The 18,328-nt window shown below is 49.2% G+C and overlaps 2 protein-coding genes across 2 annotated transcripts in view; both read left to right on the plus strand.

Moving 5' to 3' along the window:
• The first annotated feature begins 3,419 nt into the window (after window positions 1-3,419).
• Window positions 3,420-5,209, plus strand: PARS2 (prolyl-tRNA synthetase 2, mitochondrial (putative)). Its single transcript, XM_019501245.1, has 2 exons — window positions 3,420-3,600; window positions 3,752-5,209. Exon 2 carries the CDS (start codon window positions 3,772-3,774, stop codon window positions 5,206-5,208), a length of 1,437 nt encoding a protein of 478 aa, XP_019356790.1. The 5' UTR covers window positions 3,420-3,600; window positions 3,752-3,771; the 3' UTR covers window position 5,209.
• A 1,922-nt stretch (window positions 5,210-7,131) lies between these two features.
• MROH7 (maestro heat like repeat family member 7) overlaps window positions 7,132-18,328 on the plus strand; it is a 28,055-nt gene continuing 16,858 nt past the window's right edge. The window contains exons 1-12 of the mRNA XM_019501246.1: window positions 7,132-7,390; window positions 8,583-8,680; window positions 9,039-9,116; window positions 9,671-9,759; window positions 10,510-10,636; window positions 11,201-11,296; window positions 12,396-12,500; window positions 12,782-12,917; window positions 13,569-13,681; window positions 15,111-15,263; window positions 15,605-15,759; window positions 17,166-17,304. Of these exons, the coding sequence (XP_019356791.1) occupies window positions 7,207-7,390; window positions 8,583-8,680; window positions 9,039-9,116; window positions 9,671-9,759; window positions 10,510-10,636; window positions 11,201-11,296; window positions 12,396-12,500; window positions 12,782-12,917; window positions 13,569-13,681; window positions 15,111-15,263; window positions 15,605-15,759; window positions 17,166-17,304 (1,473 nt within the window). The 5' untranslated portion in view covers window positions 7,132-7,206. The remainder of the gene's footprint in view (window positions 7,391-8,582; window positions 8,681-9,038; window positions 9,117-9,670; window positions 9,760-10,509; window positions 10,637-11,200; window positions 11,297-12,395; window positions 12,501-12,781; window positions 12,918-13,568; window positions 13,682-15,110; window positions 15,264-15,604; window positions 15,760-17,165; window positions 17,305-18,328) is intronic.

Genomic DNA, 18,328 nt, shown 5'->3' on the forward strand with positions numbered 1-18,328 from the left:
CTATGTGAGCGGTCAGACCTGGCTGACTGCTCTTCCCAGCAGATGTCTGGAAAGCTCAGGTCCCCCATGATGACCACGTCCTTTGACCAAACTACCACCATGAGCTGACTTCAGAATTCCTGGTCTAGCTCTTCCCCGTGGTCGGGAGGTCTGTAGTCGACCCCCACCGTTAAGTCTCTTTTCCCTCAACTGCCTTGTATCCTAACCCAGAGCACTTCTGTGTGCCCCTGCTCTGACTCTGTGCTAACTGATGAGGATGTGTATTCCTCCTTAATGTAGAGCACACGTCCCCCGCCCTGTCCCTCCTGTACAGCCCATAGCCCTTGACATTCACCGCCGAGTCATGCCTTGGGTCCCACCACGTTTCAGTGAGCCCCACTATATCTGGGTTGGTGTCAGCTAGCAGGAGGGTAAGTTCCTCCTGCTTCTTACCCATACTACGAGCATTTGTGTGGAGGCATTTGAGGCCTCCTGAGGATGTGTGCACAGGAGAGCATTTCTTTATTTCTTTATTGCAGGTTAGAGGAGAACATTGCTTTATTTCAGACACATGGCGCTATTTCCTGCTCCCTCTCTGTGGGAGTGCACAATTCAAACAGGATCAGTTTACCACAGGCAAAAAGGGGAGATGCAGGAGTCTCTAGGTAAGTATTAGCAGCATATTTGTGATCTACACTCCTATTTTATACCAACCATGGTTCTGGATTTCTAAAGGATTTTAATGGGGTTTTAGTTTTAGAGCTATAAAATTAGCTTCCCACGATCATAGTCTGAGGGCTCAGTGTGTAGCAAAGTAGAGCAGGGCATGATTTAATTAGAATTATAAGCAAGAGCCAAGACATGGTATTATGTCTTTTCCCCTTTATGGAACAGTACTAGAAGAAAAGCCACACAAGCACAGTGGAGTCCAAACACCTGCGTGTACTCAGTCTACACACTGTAGAAGGCAGGGCTATATTTACATTGCTTTGCTGGTAGCTTTTTAAAACAAGGAACATAATTAGAATCTCTACGATGTCTCTCACATTGTTTAAAGAGATACTGCCCAATTGCTATGCACACCCCATTGCAGTGAAAAGGTGTGTTTGCATTGTAGTTGAAAGCAAGCTGCTATTTCTCTGCTGTTCAGGATCTTCCCATACTGATCATTTAAGAAGAGAAAAGACATGAAGCACTAAGTATCATTACCTGATTATGATTGGAATTGATTCTTCCCAGTTTCTGAAAATCATTGCATGAATCATGGAAATGATGGCATTCACATGGCCAAAGCCATGGTTCAATGAATTCATGGATGTGTCTGCTACTGTCCTCTATTGCTTGCAATTGAAACTGTTTCCTGACCCTTGATGGGATCATGGCAGTGGCTTAAGTTTTTAGATGGGGAAGGATATGCAGTCAACTTCCAAGCAAGGAATTACAAAGTTCTAGTGTGGCCTTGGGTCTGTCACTATATTTAGAGCTCCTTTGTCTATATCTGTGTCTGAAATGATGGTCACCATGTTTGCTTATCCATTTCTCACTCCCCAGTAAAACAGACAGCTTGAGTAGAATAGCCAGGCTGGTGTGTTTGCACTGTTACCCATAGATGGTTTAGGAAAATCACATGCAGCTGTATCAATATTGACTGGGCATGCAACATGAAAATAAAAATGTCCCCATCAGGAGTTCTCATGGGATAAAGACATTTCTACAATGCCAACACGAAAAAGGGGGCAAGATTTCCAGCTTCTCACGTGTTGCTGTGGAAGGCTGAAAGCCTTTCAGCAATTCTTGTTCCTTTTTTTTGTGTTGAGATACTGCCTGAGTGTACCAGCTGAGACTGGGGCCTCAGTGTGCCAAGGGATGTATGTGCACACATGCAAACACTTGCCTACACAGAGAGTAAGACAGAGTTTAGCATCCAAGTAGATGCCAAGAGAATACCGATCGGTACCACAGGTGGGAGATGGAAAGCAACGGAGAGCTAGTTATGGTCACTCTAATAAGCAGTGGTCACTGCACACCAGCTGCCTAAGACTATGCTGCCTTGTTTCAGAGCAATACACATAAAAGTCAGCAATGATGCATCAATGTAGCTGCTGACTGGCTTGCTACAGGTTTGGCTGAGATGGTGGCAGAATTTCACAACTGCAGCTCCAACCTCTTCCCAGTCCTGAGCACTGAACATCCCATACTTTCCTGACCAACAGTGGGCAACAGTCTGCACCTAGACATGCTGCACTCCCTTCTCAGTAGCTTTCACCTGGCCCCAAGTAGAAATGGGGAAGAGATGAGCTATGGTTTGTTAGCTTCCCCACTTGCCAAGGTATGTTTGCAGGAGATAACTGCCTAAAGCGACTGTCCTCTCTCTTTCCTCCCCTGAAAACTCTTTCATGTTCCCATGGGGGTCAGGCACGGTGTCCTTGCCTGGTTGATGCCATCACTAAATATGTTCCCCACTCCCTTCCTTCATATCTCTTTACAGGGCAGCCATGGCAAAAGGCATGAAAGGCCCAGGGGGCCGGCACCTGGGCACGCTGGGACCGTTCGCTTCTTCCCGCCTGGTTTACGGGGCAAGCTTCTGTACGCCGGCAGCTCTTCAGTAACAGCGCCACGTGCCTCCTGCTCCCCAGCACGATCAACGGTGGGGCTCTTTTCCTGTCCTTGGTCCACTCACATTTCAGGCAGTTTCACTGGGCCACGTCCACTGGCTCTTTGGACTCGTCTGAGCACCAGTGGGCCCTGTCCAGTGTGGTCTCCCCTTGGTGCACTCAGGCTGAGCCTTTGACCATCGTCCCCATCCCTGATTTCCCTTCCTTTTGCCCCAAAAAAGTAGCTGTTGCTTTAGCGGCCTCCCTTTCTAAGGGAGGCTTAAACTTCTTCCTGGTGGGCAGTGCTCCCTTGAAAGTAACAAATCCCCAGTGCGTTTCGCAGGCAGGGCTGACAGCCTGGCTTGAAATAACCACGCGGTGGCATGGACGGCCCAGCCGGTTCGGGGACGTTGGGCTGCTATCGACAGCTCCTGCCTCCAAGCTCTGCCCTGCTGCCGGGAAGGCGACTGGCTGATGTTTAATGGGAAAGGGGCTTTGCATCAGGCCAGGCATGGGGCCGGGGGGGGGCGATGCCCGCTCCAGCTCCCCCGCCCCCGTGCAGCCAGCTCCAGGGAGCAGGGGAAACAAAAGGATCATACAGTTTGCCCTCCGAGCGGCAGGCGGGGTGGCAGGAAACCTCCCCAACAGCCGCCCTCTCTATGGTATGCTCCTTCCGCAGAGTGAGCTTCCGCATCCTCATCCGGGGTAGGGCGCTGCGGCGTGATTCTGATTGGCTGGCGGCTCCGACCTCTTCCTTCTTGCAGGCGAAGCAGTGTGGTGGTTTTCCCGCGCATGCGCACGCGGTTCCTGTACTCCTTGCGGGCTGTCCGGGGTTCCTCCTGCGGAGCCGGAGCCGGAGACGGAGCCGCGCTTAACCCCAGAGTTGGCTGCAGCTGGTGCATCTCGCTGGCCCCCGGGAAGCTCAGGGTCTAGCCTCCAGGCACTTGGCCTCACTTTGCCTATCTGTAAAATGGGTCTGTAACAGCGCACAGCTCTTCTAACAGTCTTCCTGCTGCGTGGGTGAGAGGTGACGTGTAAGCCCTGCGGGGGAGGAAGGGAAGAGCGGGGCTTGGTGGTTCTTCCAGCCCTTTGCGCTCGGCTGGGGTGGCGCAAAGGCAAAAGGATGCACGTGGCCAGGGCCGTGCTAACGTGATGCTCATGTCTGCGTCCTGCTGCAGGTTGGTGAGAGGCTTCCTCCATGGGCCCGCAGATGGGAGGCCTGCTCAGGAGGTGGAAGGAGTTGCTTTCCCAAGTGCCGACCCACGCCGGGCCAGGGCAGCGCTGCCGCCAGGTGCACCACGATGGCTCCACCAGACCCAGGCGAGTGGTTCTGTCCCAGCTCTTCCAGCCTTTCAATCTTTGGGAGGACCACGCAGCGGACCTGGAAAGCAAACCTGGTGACTTGACTTGCAGGAGCCAGAAGCTGATGCTGCAGGCTGGCCTGATCTGCCCTGCCCAGAATGGCTGCTATTACTACATGCCCTACACCGTTCGAGCGATGGAGAAGCTCATCCAGGTGATCGACCGAGCGATGCAGGGTATTGGAGGGCAGAAGCTCAACATGCCCAGTTTAAACTCTGCGGAGCTCTGGAGAGCCAGCGGGCGGTGGGATATAATGGGCAAGGAGCTCTTCAGACTGGCAGACAGACACAATCAGGAGTACTGCCTGGGGCCCACGCATGAAGAGATCGTTACACATTTGGTTGCCTCGCAAGCAGCCTTGTCCTACAGGCAGCTTCCCCTCCTGCTGTACCAGATAACGAGGAAGTTTCGGGACGAACCAAAGCCTCGCTTTGGTTTGCTGCGCAGCAGGGAGTTCTACATGAAGGACATGTACACATTCGACACCTCCGAGAAGGCTGCTCACCAGACCTACAGCCTGGTGTGTGACGCCTACTGCAGCGTGTTTAACCGCTTGGGGCTTAGCGTCTTAAAAGTCCAAGCAGACACGGGCAGCATTGGAGGGACCATGTCTCATGAGTTCCAGCTCCCGGCCAGCACTGGAGAGGACAGGCTTGTGGTCTGCCCAGGCTGCAACTTTTCTGCCAATGCAGAAACGATAAACTTTGACCTGACCGACTGCCCGGTTTGTTACAGAAAACTAACAGAGACCAAAGGGATTGAGGTCGGGCATGCGTTCTATCTGGGCACCAAGTATTCCTCTGTTTTTAATGCTACCTTCCAAGATGCCGAAAGCAAACGTGTGCTGGCGGAAATGGGCTGTTATGGACTGGGCGTCACTCGGATTCTGGCTGCTTCTGTCGAGGTGCTTTCTACAGAAGACAGAATCCGTTGGCCAAGCCTCATTGCCCCTTACCAGGTCTGCCTCATACCCCCGAAGAAGGGCAGCAGGGAAGAGGTGGGAGTGGCGCTGATGGAGAGCTTGTATGATGATATTGCTGATGGCGTGCCTCAGGTTAAAGGGGACGTGATACTGGATGACAGGATTCACTGGACTATTGGTAAAAGACTGAAAGATGCTAACATGCTTGGTTACCCATACGTTGTAATAGCTGGGAAGAAAGTTCTGAATACACCTGCTGAGTTTGAAGTCTGGAGTCAGAACACTGGAGAGGTCTCGTTCCTTACTAAAGAAGGTGTTATTGAATTGTTAAGTAAAGTGCAAGTTCCCTAAATTTTGGTCTACAGTCTTTGGTGTCTTAATGTGTATCCAATTCCATCAACTTGTATTCAGTACTATCTTTAAAAGGCATTTGAGGACCAAATACAGCACTCATTAGAGAGGAAGCATCGAGTAATTTGCAGCATGATGTGTTGCATGGTGCTAGAAATCATGTCCTGATCTAATCATCACCAGATGGGGGATTTTACTTTAACAAGAGAGTGATTCTTTATTATTATTATTCATAACAAAGCCTCATGCTTAGGGGAGGACCTAAAAGCTTAATAAGCACACAGACCTTAAATGTGAATGTGCAGGACTTTGGCTTGTACCCACAGATTGCAGTCCTAACGCCCCTTGTGAGGTCAGGATAGGGAGGGGACTGTTATGATCAGGTCTGCCTTTTCAGTGGTAGTTCCCTTCATGTAATCCTGGGATTGCAAAAGGGCTCTTGATGACCAGGAAAGCAAGATGCACCATTCTGCAATTTCCACCAACTAGATATAGGCCTCTGTACTGCGGAAGCCACGCCCCAGTGCCTGTAGGCTGCTGTGAAATTCCTTTTTGTGATATATTCTTGTTTTATAACTGTTCAGCCACTTAGAGTATTGAAACAACTCACTGGAATCATCCTTTAAAACCTAAATTGAGCATGGCAGAGAAAATGGTCTAGTGTCAGGGCCTCGGCTGGTACAAATTTGTGTAACACCAGTGAAGTGAATGGACCTACACTGGTTTATGTCAGCTAAAGATTTGGGCTGTAGTGTCCACAGTTTTAAGTCCCATCCATCCCCCACCCCTGCTCCAAGCTCTGAAACAGATGAGCAGAACCATTGGAGAAGGGTCAGAAGGAAACGTTCCACATTGTGCATGGAGAGTACCAGCATTGCTTGGGGCAGACAGCTGGAAACTCACCTCCCTGCAACAGGAAACAGTGAGGAACAGCAAGCAGACTCTTGCCAAAGGGGCTTGTTACTGATCAAAGGCTGGGGTCTTTTGCCCACTGATGTCAATGGGGGCTTTGCCAAGGATAGCCTGAGGCTCCAGGGGGATGATAGCAGGGGGTTGGGGATGCTGTCAAACAAAGGAAAAAAGTCTGGCTCAATCCTCCAGCACTGCACCTGAAGTAGTAGGAGCAGTGTGAACTGCCCCGCTGAGAAAGGGTTCCAGGACCCCCTGGCTCAGGTGTGAATGCCCAATAAGACCGTCTTATTTTTTTAAATGCTAATGTCCAGGAGATTACATGTGACTGGAAAGTGAAGTGAAAGGAGAAGTGAAGTTTATGTTTGGAAGGGAAACGGGCTGTTTCGTAGGGCTCTACATTAGTTGGACCGGACAGTCCCTATGGCAGTGGTTCTCAACCTTTTTAGACTCAAGGCACCCCTCGGAAAATGCCAGCTCCTAGTTTTCACTTGGTTTTTGACTACAGAAAAAATAATAGAGCGATTCTTCTGTTGCAAAGACCTTAGAAAGCAAGTCAGAATCTACCATTGTGGATTCCTTTTGGACTTTCTGGGTTTATCTTGTAAATCATGTTTGCACACGTAGCAGTGTTAACATTGTGTGACATCCTGTGGCGCTCCTCAAAGGATCTCAAAACACCCAAAGGTGCTGCAGCTCCCTGGTTGAGAATGATTGCCCTATGGGATTCCACTCGCATCAAAAGCAAAAGGAATCCTTTGATGAAATCCACTGGGAGATGAATTGCACCCTAGCTCTTCAGCCTAAGGGAGTATTGCGTGTTTCAGTGCAGGCTGCACAGCCGCTCAAAATGCTGAGGACAGCAGCACTGGATGCTATTCTGCCTCCCTTACTGGTGTCCATTCAATGCATGCTTATGACATCATTTGTTTCACAGCTTCATTTACATACAGCTGTGAATATTGATAGTGAGCTGTAATAAACAGGTCAAATGGTCACTCCTGATGCTGCAACAGGGAGGCTGCACATGTGTGTGGAGATCTATCTTCAAGAAGGTGCAGGAGATTCTGTTTAAGACACTCAAGTCTGATGCTTGATGGGAAGGCGTCTGACATGAACAGGAGCCAACAGTATCTCATGAGTGAACCACGGGTGGAAGAGCATGTGGATCCAGCCCTAAGAGGCAGGGAATCATATGCTGATCCAGTATCCCAGGACTACCCTTTCTGGGTCCCAAAGATGGAGGAAAGTGCCCTCTCTTTAGTCCTTGGAGGTAAGGAGCAATGTTCTGATGATCTACCTGGGCCCTCTGAGGTTGTAGGAAGAGGTGACTGAGATCACTCAGGAGGCTGTTAGAGCACTCAGTGCCATAGCCTGTGTCTGCAGGTGTGGGGATCTCTGTGTCTGGGGAAACTGAGGCCTGTGCCTGTGATATGCTCAAGTAAACATGTGCCTTGACCAGAAGGCTCTCTAGAGAAGTGGTATTAGGAGGCCTTGGATCTAGTTAAGTCCTAGCTAACAAGGTGTTTATATGGTTCCAACATACATTGATCAGGCTGGGAAGTTCAGAGATACCTTAGGCCCTTAGCCTTTCGATGGGATTTAAGGGCATTTACACACATGCTGCTGGAGGTGGGGGGCACTTTAATTAGAGCAGCTCTAAGAGCTGCTCTCATTAAAGCACCCAGAGGGTCACATGTATCAGCATCCCTGTGTCAAAAAATGGCAGTGGGGACGCTAAAGCTCATTGAATAAACACCCCGCCGTCATTTTTCAGCACGGGGATGCTGATATAGGTGACACTGGAGTCTGCTGGAGTATGGTAATTACCATGCTCCAGCAGAATTGAGTTTGCTCTGATGCACTGTAATTACAGTGGGTTGGAGCAGCCTCGATTCAGAAGTATAGGCACCCTAAGCGCCTAACCCCTCTAATAGGCTCCCAACCTGATTGGTCACAATACTGCTTTGTGATGGGAATGATTACTGTCTCCATTTTGCGGATGGGGAAACTAAGGCCCAGAGAGAGATCAAGATGCCACATTTGGGGCTTGCTGTATAGATTTCCTATGCTAGCAACATTCCCACCAACATTGAAGATGGATGTGATAGACTGCAGGACTACCCTACTCCTAAGATGCCTTATATCAGTGATGTAAAATGCCCTTCCCTACTCTTGTGGCTTTATCTTGCACCAGAAGTGGGCAGCTGAGAACTGGGAAGCTACAACCAGCTCCCTGGCCAAATCCAGAACTTGGTGACATAGAGAATTAAGCCAAAGTGATCTGCCCAAGCTCACAGGAAGTTGGCAGCAAAGCTAGAAATGAAACCCAGGCCTTGTGATTCCTAACTGAGCATCTTGAATACCTAATCTCTTCTGAGTACATCATCTGCCAGCAAGGGCAGTGCTATACCCTTCAACCACGCACAACAGGAATCTGCCCTCATTCTTCTTATCCCATTCAGAAATACACAATGAGGCATATGAGACAATGACGCAGGACCTGATAGAGAAAGAGGACAGCGCCTTGGAAATGGAGGCCCTGAACGACTCCAATAATCTGGTAGGAACCTGCTTGCCTCCCTTAGCATGTCTGTGTTGTTAATCTGGGTTTCCCTGGACATTTATCACATGCTCATCACATCTTCCACAAGGTGTTTATTCCATACCTGTAGTTACCTAAGCATCTGATTGCCCTCCATCCACTCCATCCACATATTCAGCAGCTATATACATTGATTTTTTGATGCCATCCAGGCAAGAAGGGTGTCTGCCTGCTTAATAAGTGCCTCATGACAGAGAATGTGTTACTCTTTTGGAGGTTTTTAAGTGGGAAGAGTTGCTCCTGGCTGATGTCTGCATGCTTCATACATTAATATCTCCTGTTCTGTCCTTGCTCGGCTGGTCCATGATGCGAGAAGGCAGTTGGCAGGGAAGTCATTGAGAACAGAGCAAACCAGCCCGAGAGCCAAAATCTCATGCTCATCAGACAGGCTGTGGTGAGTGAAAGCAGCCCAGGGCTCATGTTATAAAACCAGGTGGACATAGAACGGGGACTGTCCTGCCTGGAGACGGCCATGGGGAATTTGATACATTCAAATACAAAAAAGCTTGATACACAGAGGCTGGCAATCAATTGTTCTCAGTGTCCACCGGAGACAACACCACCAGTAATGAGTTTAATATGTAACCATGGAGATTTAGGTTGCATATTAGGAAGAACTTTTCCACTATGATGATTGTTCCCTCGAGAGCCTGTGGTGTCTCCATCCTCAGCAGTTTTTGAGAGCAGGTTGGACAGACACTTGGCTGGGATGGTTTAGTCAAGGATGATCCTGCCTTAAGCAGATGGTTGGACTAGATGTGAGCTCTTGAGGTCCCTTCCAGCCTTGTTCTCCAGGGCTTAGGGGTGTAGCCAGCCTGTCCCAGGGATTGTTTAGCCTCCCAGTCCTCTGGAGGCTGGTGAAACGACCTCTTTTGGGGGGTGAGCCGGGGGGGCAGCTAATGATGGGGCTCTTCGCTATGATTTTTACATCTCCTCTGGGATTCACAGAAGCGCATTAAAGAGCTGCCACAGGACTCGCTGGACGCATGCTCCAGTGACTTGCGCCATCAGGAGATGCTGTTTATTGAGGACCTCAGGTACTTCTCACCCTAAGTCCATCAGAGCCAGAAATCTCATCCCTCCAGGGGCCCTCCCATGTCTTTGTGGGGAGAGCAGGGGAACGTGCACCTTGTTCGCTGCTTGGCTGCATGGCTTATCCTAACCAGTGTCCTAAGGGCCTTGAATTTGAGTGGGTGTTAAACCAGGATTCACTTCCTGGCTTTCCCCATAGACAGCCTATAGGTGCAAACTGCTCTCTGTATTCCTATAGGTCAGGGGTGGGCAATTATTGTGGGCAGAGGGCCACTTACTGAGTTTTGGCAAGCCGTTGAGGGCCGCATGACAGGCAGGTGGGGGAAGATAAATATTAATTTTCTAAATTTTTTAGGGGCCCCACGAGCCAGATAGAATGGCCTGGCATCTGGCCTGCGGGCTGCATTTTGCCCACCCCTGCTATAGGTGCTAACTGATCATCTGTACAATGGAGATTTCCTGTCTCCCAGCTGCTTCTGTCTTAGCTGATGAGCTTGCAAACTTGTTTGGCCAGGGACTGTCTCTGAATATGTACAGCACCTAGCACAACAGACCCCAATCTCAATTAGTCTTTAAGCACTTGCAGATAATAAGCAGTAATAGAGAGCCCCTCTGCTCTGTTTTTCTCTTCTATGCCACTTCTTTTTGCTGATAGTCTGATCCTCCTGCCCTTCCTTTTGCTCCATTGGTGAAGCAGTCAAAGTGTAAGGGCATCTCCAATAAAATAATTCACTGTGAGCTTATGCTTCTTTTAGCAAAGTGACACCATCTCTGGTGGGTAAGGAGAAGTCCAATGTGATTCGGGTCTGCGTTGCCAGTGTCTTTGCCCTGCCCTCCTTGGAGACTTTGCAGTGGGAGAAAAACAATAGGGCAACTGTGAAGGTAATTCCTTGTCTGTTCCTGAGTGCACCGTCCAGGAGACTGGTTTGTTTGGTTAGCAAGGCCCACCTACTTGGTTTGCCTAGAGCTGGCAGGAAAAGCTTCATGTCCTGGTAAATGGTGGGTGAAGGGATTGTGCATGGTGTGTGACACATGGCAGGGTCAGGAGGACATCAGAGCTGGATATACTTCTGTAAGATATGCTCCAGGTCAGATAAAACTGAAGTGCCGTGGCTGGGGGAGTCGTCACTTCAGGCCTGGTGGTACAAACCCAGAAGCTCCCTCCACCCTATGGAGGTGGTGGTGTCCTTTCTCCACTGAGGAGCAAGATGATCCTGCCTCACTGCCCACTCCCAAGCTGCAGACAGGGCCCTTTCCTGAGAATAAATAAGAAGCCCTCCATACACTGTGCTTGCTCCCTGCAGGTCTCCTGACAGTAACAGCTTAATGGGAGGGGGCTATTTGTACGTGTTGCAAGGACCCATTCCTCCCTGTCCAAATGCAGATTCCTTGTGCTCTCTGGCTTTGCATCACTCCAAATGTTGAGCCTTTCCTCCTCCTCCTCAGGACTGGTACAACCAGACTATGGATGGCCTGAAGACAATGCTGAAAGCCTTCTTGCTAGAGAATCCAAACACAGCCGAGCTGCAGAACCTCTTAGATGTAAGTAGCAGCAGGCAGAAGAAATGACGTCTTCTTGGGGGAATGCAGGGGGCTTGGGCAAGACGAGAGGATTCATCTTTCTGCAGTAATGCCTTGAATAGGCCCTCAGCCTGATAATGGTCTGTACAGCAGAAGTCTCAGAGGGAGTTAGTTGCTTCAAGGCATTAGGATGTCTTCTGTGTCAAGCAAGACAAAGGAGAGTTTTTGTAGCTTTTTGGGAGGTTGCTCATGTTCTCTATACACATGATTTCTCTTCCCTTCGGTCCATCTTTCTGGAAAATGAAAGCAAGACTCTCCCTCCCCTGAATAAGAGACTATCTGAGAAATAAAAACTGAGTCTCTAGCCTCAGGCTCTGGATCATTGACCAGAGAGTCGACCAGATGGTTTGGCTGGTTCAAAATCAGACAGACGGGAAAAAAGTCAGAGGAAACATCCCCTCCACTCCTTTCCAGAAAGCTTCAGTGATGCTTAGTGGAGACTCACACTGTTGCTTCCCTCCTGGAAAGAGTGTGGGATCCAGGGAGGATGAGGATTATAAGATCTCAGTCTCCCATGGATCAGAGCTGATGAACCATCCCTTTGGGGTGGTGGATTATTGCGTCAGTCTTGTAACACAGCTGGCTCAGGACAGTGCTAAAACCACCATGAAATCAGGAGTGAGCCTGGTGGCACAAAGGCAGGGTTGACCTCTTTGTAGGATGGGAGAATTTTCAGTGACATTGAAATCCTGAGAGGAAGCCAAAAGCAGTCGGAGAGTCACAAGGAGTCTGTCCGTGGTGCAGAGAACACCACTGTGGTGCCAGGGCCGTACTCCTGGCCCTGTCCACGCACTCCCCATGTGCCAACTGCAGATGTGAGGGGAAGTGCAGGCCCCAAAGCACCACACTCAAGCATGTCAGAAGCCTATGTCCTGAGCACGCTGCCAAGGGCCTGCCTGGCTTTGTCTCACAGGGCTTATTGCTCAGTGGTGCGATTCGGTTCTCTGCTGCCCTGGTGCAGATGTACACAGAGAACAACATCTGGAATGCACTGTTGTACGTATCTCACTCAGCCAGGTGTTAACACTGGCCATCTCTATCTCTCTATCTATCTGTGCAGCACTTGGTCCCCTGGATGAGATCAGAGAAGTTTCATGAGCGCTTAAGAGCTGTGGACACCAGCTTCTACTTGTTAAAAGCTGCAGTCGACCATCCTGAGTTTTGTGTGAGTGGTCCCTGACCCCTGGGAGCTGAGAAGAGGCACAGTGGCTCCAAAACAGAGGTTCCCAAAGCATGGCCTACAAGCCCCTTTGATGCAGCCGTTCTCCCCCCTCTGCCCCAGGCTGCCGCTTGGAATTGGCCTGTCAGAAGTAAAATTTTGGGAACCTCTGCTCTAGGCTGTGCTGTCTTCCCCTTGGTGGGACATGAATTGCTAGGGGTTATGGGCTCTTCTGGTCCATGGAAGTGATGCACGCTGACTCCTCCGTCCCCTTCAATTTCATTTAGATGTCACCCGAGTTCCCCAAGCTGGGGGTCCTGATTGGACTACTGGCCCTTCGCACTGGGGACTATGTGCAGGAGATTGGTCCCCAGGCTATGGAAAGCCTGTCTTTCCTCTACACCCTCGTGCGGTGCCAAAAGGGTAAGCAGAGACCATCCAAAACATCCTTCCACCCAAACACTAACGCCAAACAAGTGATGAATCCCCTACATAGTGGTGCTTTCTTAGAGAGCTAGGCTAGAACAGAGCATCTAGCAGGAGGACTGTCTTCCCTTTTGGGTCCTATGAAGGCATTAATTCAGAGACCCCAGTAAATCTGTAGAGGAGAGTCTAATAGCTGTTGCTATTGATTTTACCTTGGAGGTCTGAGAGAGACTATGGGGATGGTGGCAATAAAAAAACTGAAAGTAGCTACTAGATAGCAGCTGTGCTCTTTCATAAAGCTAGAAATGATGGTTTAATTTAAAAGCTCTATGTTCTCCAGAAAAGGGACAGGACAGAGTATGTCACAAAAACTAGGTGACCTGAAGGTCACAGTGACTGTCTACTGTTTTGGAGAAAAGAATCAGTAAAGAATATTCTCTAATTCACTACATAAAACTGTCAGGAGTTATCCAATGTATCCTCCTCCCCCTTGTATTTATGTATTTACTATGTTCAGGATTGTTACACAAAAGGCCTTCTTCTCTGCTGTACTTTTGGTTCCAGTCTGCAGAGCAGGTACAGTTCAGGGATGTGAATTGTTTAAACGCAAAATCAGGAGTGTTCTTGAACATGGTGTTTGTCTCCTAGAACACAAGAATAATTCAATGGCTATAAAAGCAGAACTACATCAAAGGTACAAAAAGTGTCTGGGAACATATGAACCCATGAGAGCATGTGAAAACATCTGCACAATCATTAAGGTAAATCCTCAGTGCCGGTGTGCCAAAGGAGATTCTTGAAGGCATGCGTATTCCTGGTACCTCTCAGTGTATGGCTAATTGATCAAGGCATGGGATGGGGTGACTCTTCCTATGAACATATATGCAGACCAGGTAAAAAATCAGAATGTGTCCTTTGGAAGGATGAAAAGTCAAGATATCACCATTTTCACAGTACAAGGAGTTCCAACATTTTTCAATTTCCGTATGTCAAAATGCTTCAATACAATTTGGTTGACATTGAGTTGAGTCTGCCTAGGCAGTTTATGGGGTCTCGAGAGGCCTGTGTTTCCTTATGTGGCTATGGGTGCCTTATGCCCTCATCCTTCTGTACGTGTCCTGGAACATATGTGGTAGTAATTCAAGCAGAGGAGAAGCCAGAGTGCATCATGGGAAATAGCTTCCTATCCAAATTTCGTTTCGTCTACACACGCCCCAGGAAACCTTGTCCGTAGAGGAAAATGAAGGCTTGAAGCACTCAAACTACAGGTCAACACAGCAATCTGAGGGTAATCAGAAAAGGCTACTGTCCTGGCGGTACTGGTGGACATGGGTGGATTGATGTTAAAGTTACTTGAAATGAAATGTTTCAATTACTTCCTATGGAAATTTTCAGCTTCTCCCGAACTGTACTTTCTGTCCCAAAACAACAAGTTACACACACACACACACACACACACCCCATCAGTGGAAAATACCAGACCAAGCATAGATCAGAGCCCCTCTCCAATGTAATACTTCTTTCTTTCGTTCTACCCAAGACAGACTGCCTATCTTTGTTAAGGCCCCATAAACTGGAAAGCAAATGTCTTTGAAACTTGGCTGGCTTTACGAAACTGGTTGTTCCAAGCCCCACCTAAATCAAAGGGTGTTCGGTTACAGTATCCCAAGCACATGGATCAGGAGAAAGTCAAAGGATAAATAAATGCAGCAAGTATGGGATATGATGGATCAAATTCAATGGAAGAGAAAGTTGTTAAGCAATTTGGGTATTTTCACCATGCGCAAAAGATGTCTGGTGAGCTGTTTGAATGACCAGATGTGGCAATGGCATGTGATATTGCAAGTATTTTTTTGTACCCAGATTTTTTGTGTACTCTGTCTCTTCAAAATCTAATGTCCAAGACTGCATGCTGCACATAAGAAATCCTTACTGCAGTGCCTCGGACAGTGAATTCATAGTCCCATAGGTGATGGTCTGATAACATTATCAGTAAATCCAGGCCTGGTATCACAACTTTGGGAACCCATGAGGTCTGCTGGAGCCTTCTAACCAGGAGGCGCAAAGATACCAACCAGAGCTTTGTTTAGACTCCTGTTATCTGTGATTCCAGTTTCAGACCACACGTCTAACCAGGGCATCTAGCACCCTGTTGCTTTTGCTTGGATCCCACCCTTCTCTCCACTGCAGGAACTAGGGCAATTTCTCACTCCAGACCAGATGACAGACCTTTTACTGGTAGCTGTGGAAAACGTAAGGGAACACCGTGAGGAGATCAATGAAGCATCCAGGGCCATCCTGAATGCAATCCTGAAGAACTTCAAGCACAGTTTAAAGACAAAGGTAGGGTGGTTTTGGGGACCAGGGAACATTTAAATCCTTATATCCTAGGGTGTTGTAAGTGGGATACTCCCTTTGTTGCATTTCTTATGTGGTATGGGTTGCAAGTGAACTGTCTAAAACTGAAGATTGAGTCTTTGCTCTGCAATCTAGGGAGACCGCACTGGGGACCAGAGGCATCTTTTCTGAGACGACCTTGAGGTCTTCTTCACTGCTGGCTTCTACGATCCAGCCTCTGCATCCTCCAGGAAGGAGGATAGCTGTTGTTGATAGCATGCATCCTTATTCTTACTCTGAAAGCAACACCCTGGCCAGTGCCTCTAAATGGTCTTGTTTTCTTCTAGGTGCCAGAGATTGTGGGCAGGCTCCACTCCCAGCTCAGCACCATCAGTCATCCCCACAAATGGCAGGAAGTAATGATGGTCTTAGGCCTCTTGGCTCATGATTTTCTGGAAGAAGTAACAACAGGCCTTCTAAATTGCCAGCTGCCCCTGGACAGGTACAGGACTTCACAGTGGCCTGGATACAGCAGTTTCTCTCCTTGAGGTTCCTTAGCCCTGTTCCTCCTGAGAAGCCTCAGATTGGTAATGGCTACCTGGTTATGTGAATAATGTCTTTCTTACCCTGGTAAGATTGCAGCACTAGTTCCCATCTCATCCTGTCTTCTCCATTATCACAAAGGCAGAAATCACAGAGTTGCCCAGATGCCCAACATATTTACTAGCTGAGCCTTCTGATGCATAGAAATCACTTTCTTGAGGTAAGCAGACCAGGGTAAATCCCTGGGACGAGAGCACAGGCACCTCACCTCACCAAACAGAATGAGTGCTTGGCCACACAGGCAAGTGACCACGATTGCACTTCCGAGCTGGGGCTCCTGATCTCAGGTTCAAATGCTTCAATTTTGCAACTGGGAAAAAAACAGATTAGATTAAAACCACTTCTGTTTCTCAGGACCACAGCTATGTCAACCCTACTTCCCGATCTACTGTACCCAAGGCTGCCGGCAGAGCTGACAATCCGTGCTGACGTGCCTGTAACCATGAGGAGGCAATCAGCTAAAACCATTGACGTAGTAGTCTCATGCTCATCCCTAAACCCAGACTCTGAACGCACCATGAAGGTGACCTGAAGATTGTGCATGTTGCCATAGTTGCTCAATACCGCATCCTTGATGATCCTTCCCAGTATCGGGAGGTTTTATATCAGGGAGTAAGTAGCATGTTCTGTTGGCATAAGACTAGCCTGAGCTCTAAAAATCAGGTGTGCCCTCATGGGCATACTTCCAGGTTTGGAGTGCACCAGTGGGATGAGTGCAGCTGGAGTGTGCTTGAGCCCTTTTGATCTGGGACTCACCACTACCACCTCTGTGTAGACACAGCCATGCTATGGGTAGTTGGACCCTCCTCCTCTCTGCTTTCTGTAACTTAGTCTCAAGGATAGGATGTAGGCATGTCACACAACTAATGCACTAAGTTTTTTAGTGACTCCAGGTGGGTAGGTTAGAATCGCACTTTGGAAATATGAATACCAAAGTTCCACTTTTGGAGGCTCAAGAGAGAATAGGACCTGGCCATGGGTCCAGAGTGTAACCAGGTGAACATGGCATCACCTGTGCGGATGGTCCCACATGTGACCTGCTTGTGGGTTAAAACAAAAACAACATATGACAGTCAGTGGCTACAAAATAATCAGCTCTGACAGCACAGGGATGGGACATGGGACTCTGACTGCTTTAGCAAACAGGTCTCTTTCTATGATTCCTGAGATGGACGCCCACTGGAGTCAGCTGCTTTCCATTGGAGCCCCCAGCCCTACCTGGGAGGTCATTTGTCCAGTCACATTGCAATGTAGCAGAGCTGTGAGCCTCTCATCCCTCATGGGATGGTCTTTTTGACCCTGTAGAAATGCAGTTGGGATGTGGAGAGCACTGGCTGAAATGGAGGTGAAACGTGACATCTGTCGCCTGCTGGACATGCTGTTGAAGAAACTCCAAGAGCGGCCAAGGGTCACGGGGAAGGCAGCCTCCATCTTGCCAATAGCCGTAAGTTGCCAATAGCCATAAAGAGTCTTTCGCACACAACTCTCCTCTCCCTGCAACGAGGTGAAAGATCCTTGATCTGCGACTGAGGGATAGATTCCAGAGAACCACCTCTGGGAGGGATGGGGATTGCTCCACTGCATTGGTTGCGGAGCCCTGAAAGTGCCCATTGTCCGGTCCCTTACCCTTTGCTGCTCTGCGTCTCCCAGACACCGCCCCCCTACAAGGGTGCTTGGGCAACGGTGCCTCTAGAGCCCAGCAAAGCTGCAACCTTATCATCTGAACAGGTCACTTGTGCCATTTCTCCCTGTCTTCCCCAGGCAGGCACTGAGCAGAGTAGTTAGTCTCCCCCTATCTCTGCAACACCCCCATATCCTGCCTCCCCTCCTCGCCCCCCTCCTGTTTCCCTTTCCCTGTCAGTCAATGCAGTGCCCCCACCTTCTTGCCCCCTGCTCCAGCAGGACCAAAGGACCATTGGGCTCTTTCTTAACACTTTTCACCACTAGATCTCAATGGACTTCTCAGAGGAGGTCAGTAGTACTGTGCCTATTTTACAGGTGGGGAAAGAGAGGCACAGAGTGGGGAAGGGCCTTGCCCACAGTCACTTTGCTTGACCTGTGGCAGAGCCAAGGCAAAACATCAGGTCACCAGAGCCTCTGTCCATTACAGCCTGCTGCCTCCCCTTTGGAAAGGAAACCCTGGCTTCCTGCCTAGCAATGCAGAGCAGCAATCCTAGAGCTATGGAGCACCAGGACAGGACAATACCCGCCCTTCTTGCTGCAGTTATCCTGTTTGGCTCCGCACAGCCAGGGGTGGGTAATGGGACAAGCAGCATGGGACGGAGGTGGCGAGTATCACGGCTGTGATCGTTTCTCTCCCTCAGGCTGCTAGTGCTCTGTTTGAGGTGCTGTGCTTAACCAAGTGCCGAGACGCCGTGACACGCATCTTCCCCCGCCTGCTGATGGCCCTGCTCGTCCAGGTGCACTACTGCACTGGGCTCAGCCTGCCGCACAGGAATGACTTCACC

The sequence above is a fragment of the Gavialis gangeticus genome, unplaced genomic scaffold, assembly GCF_001723915.1.
Source record: "Gavialis gangeticus isolate Ggan-Ray unplaced genomic scaffold, GavGan_comp1, whole genome shotgun sequence".
Lineage (NCBI taxonomy): Eukaryota > Metazoa > Chordata > Crocodylia > Gavialidae > Gavialis > Gavialis gangeticus.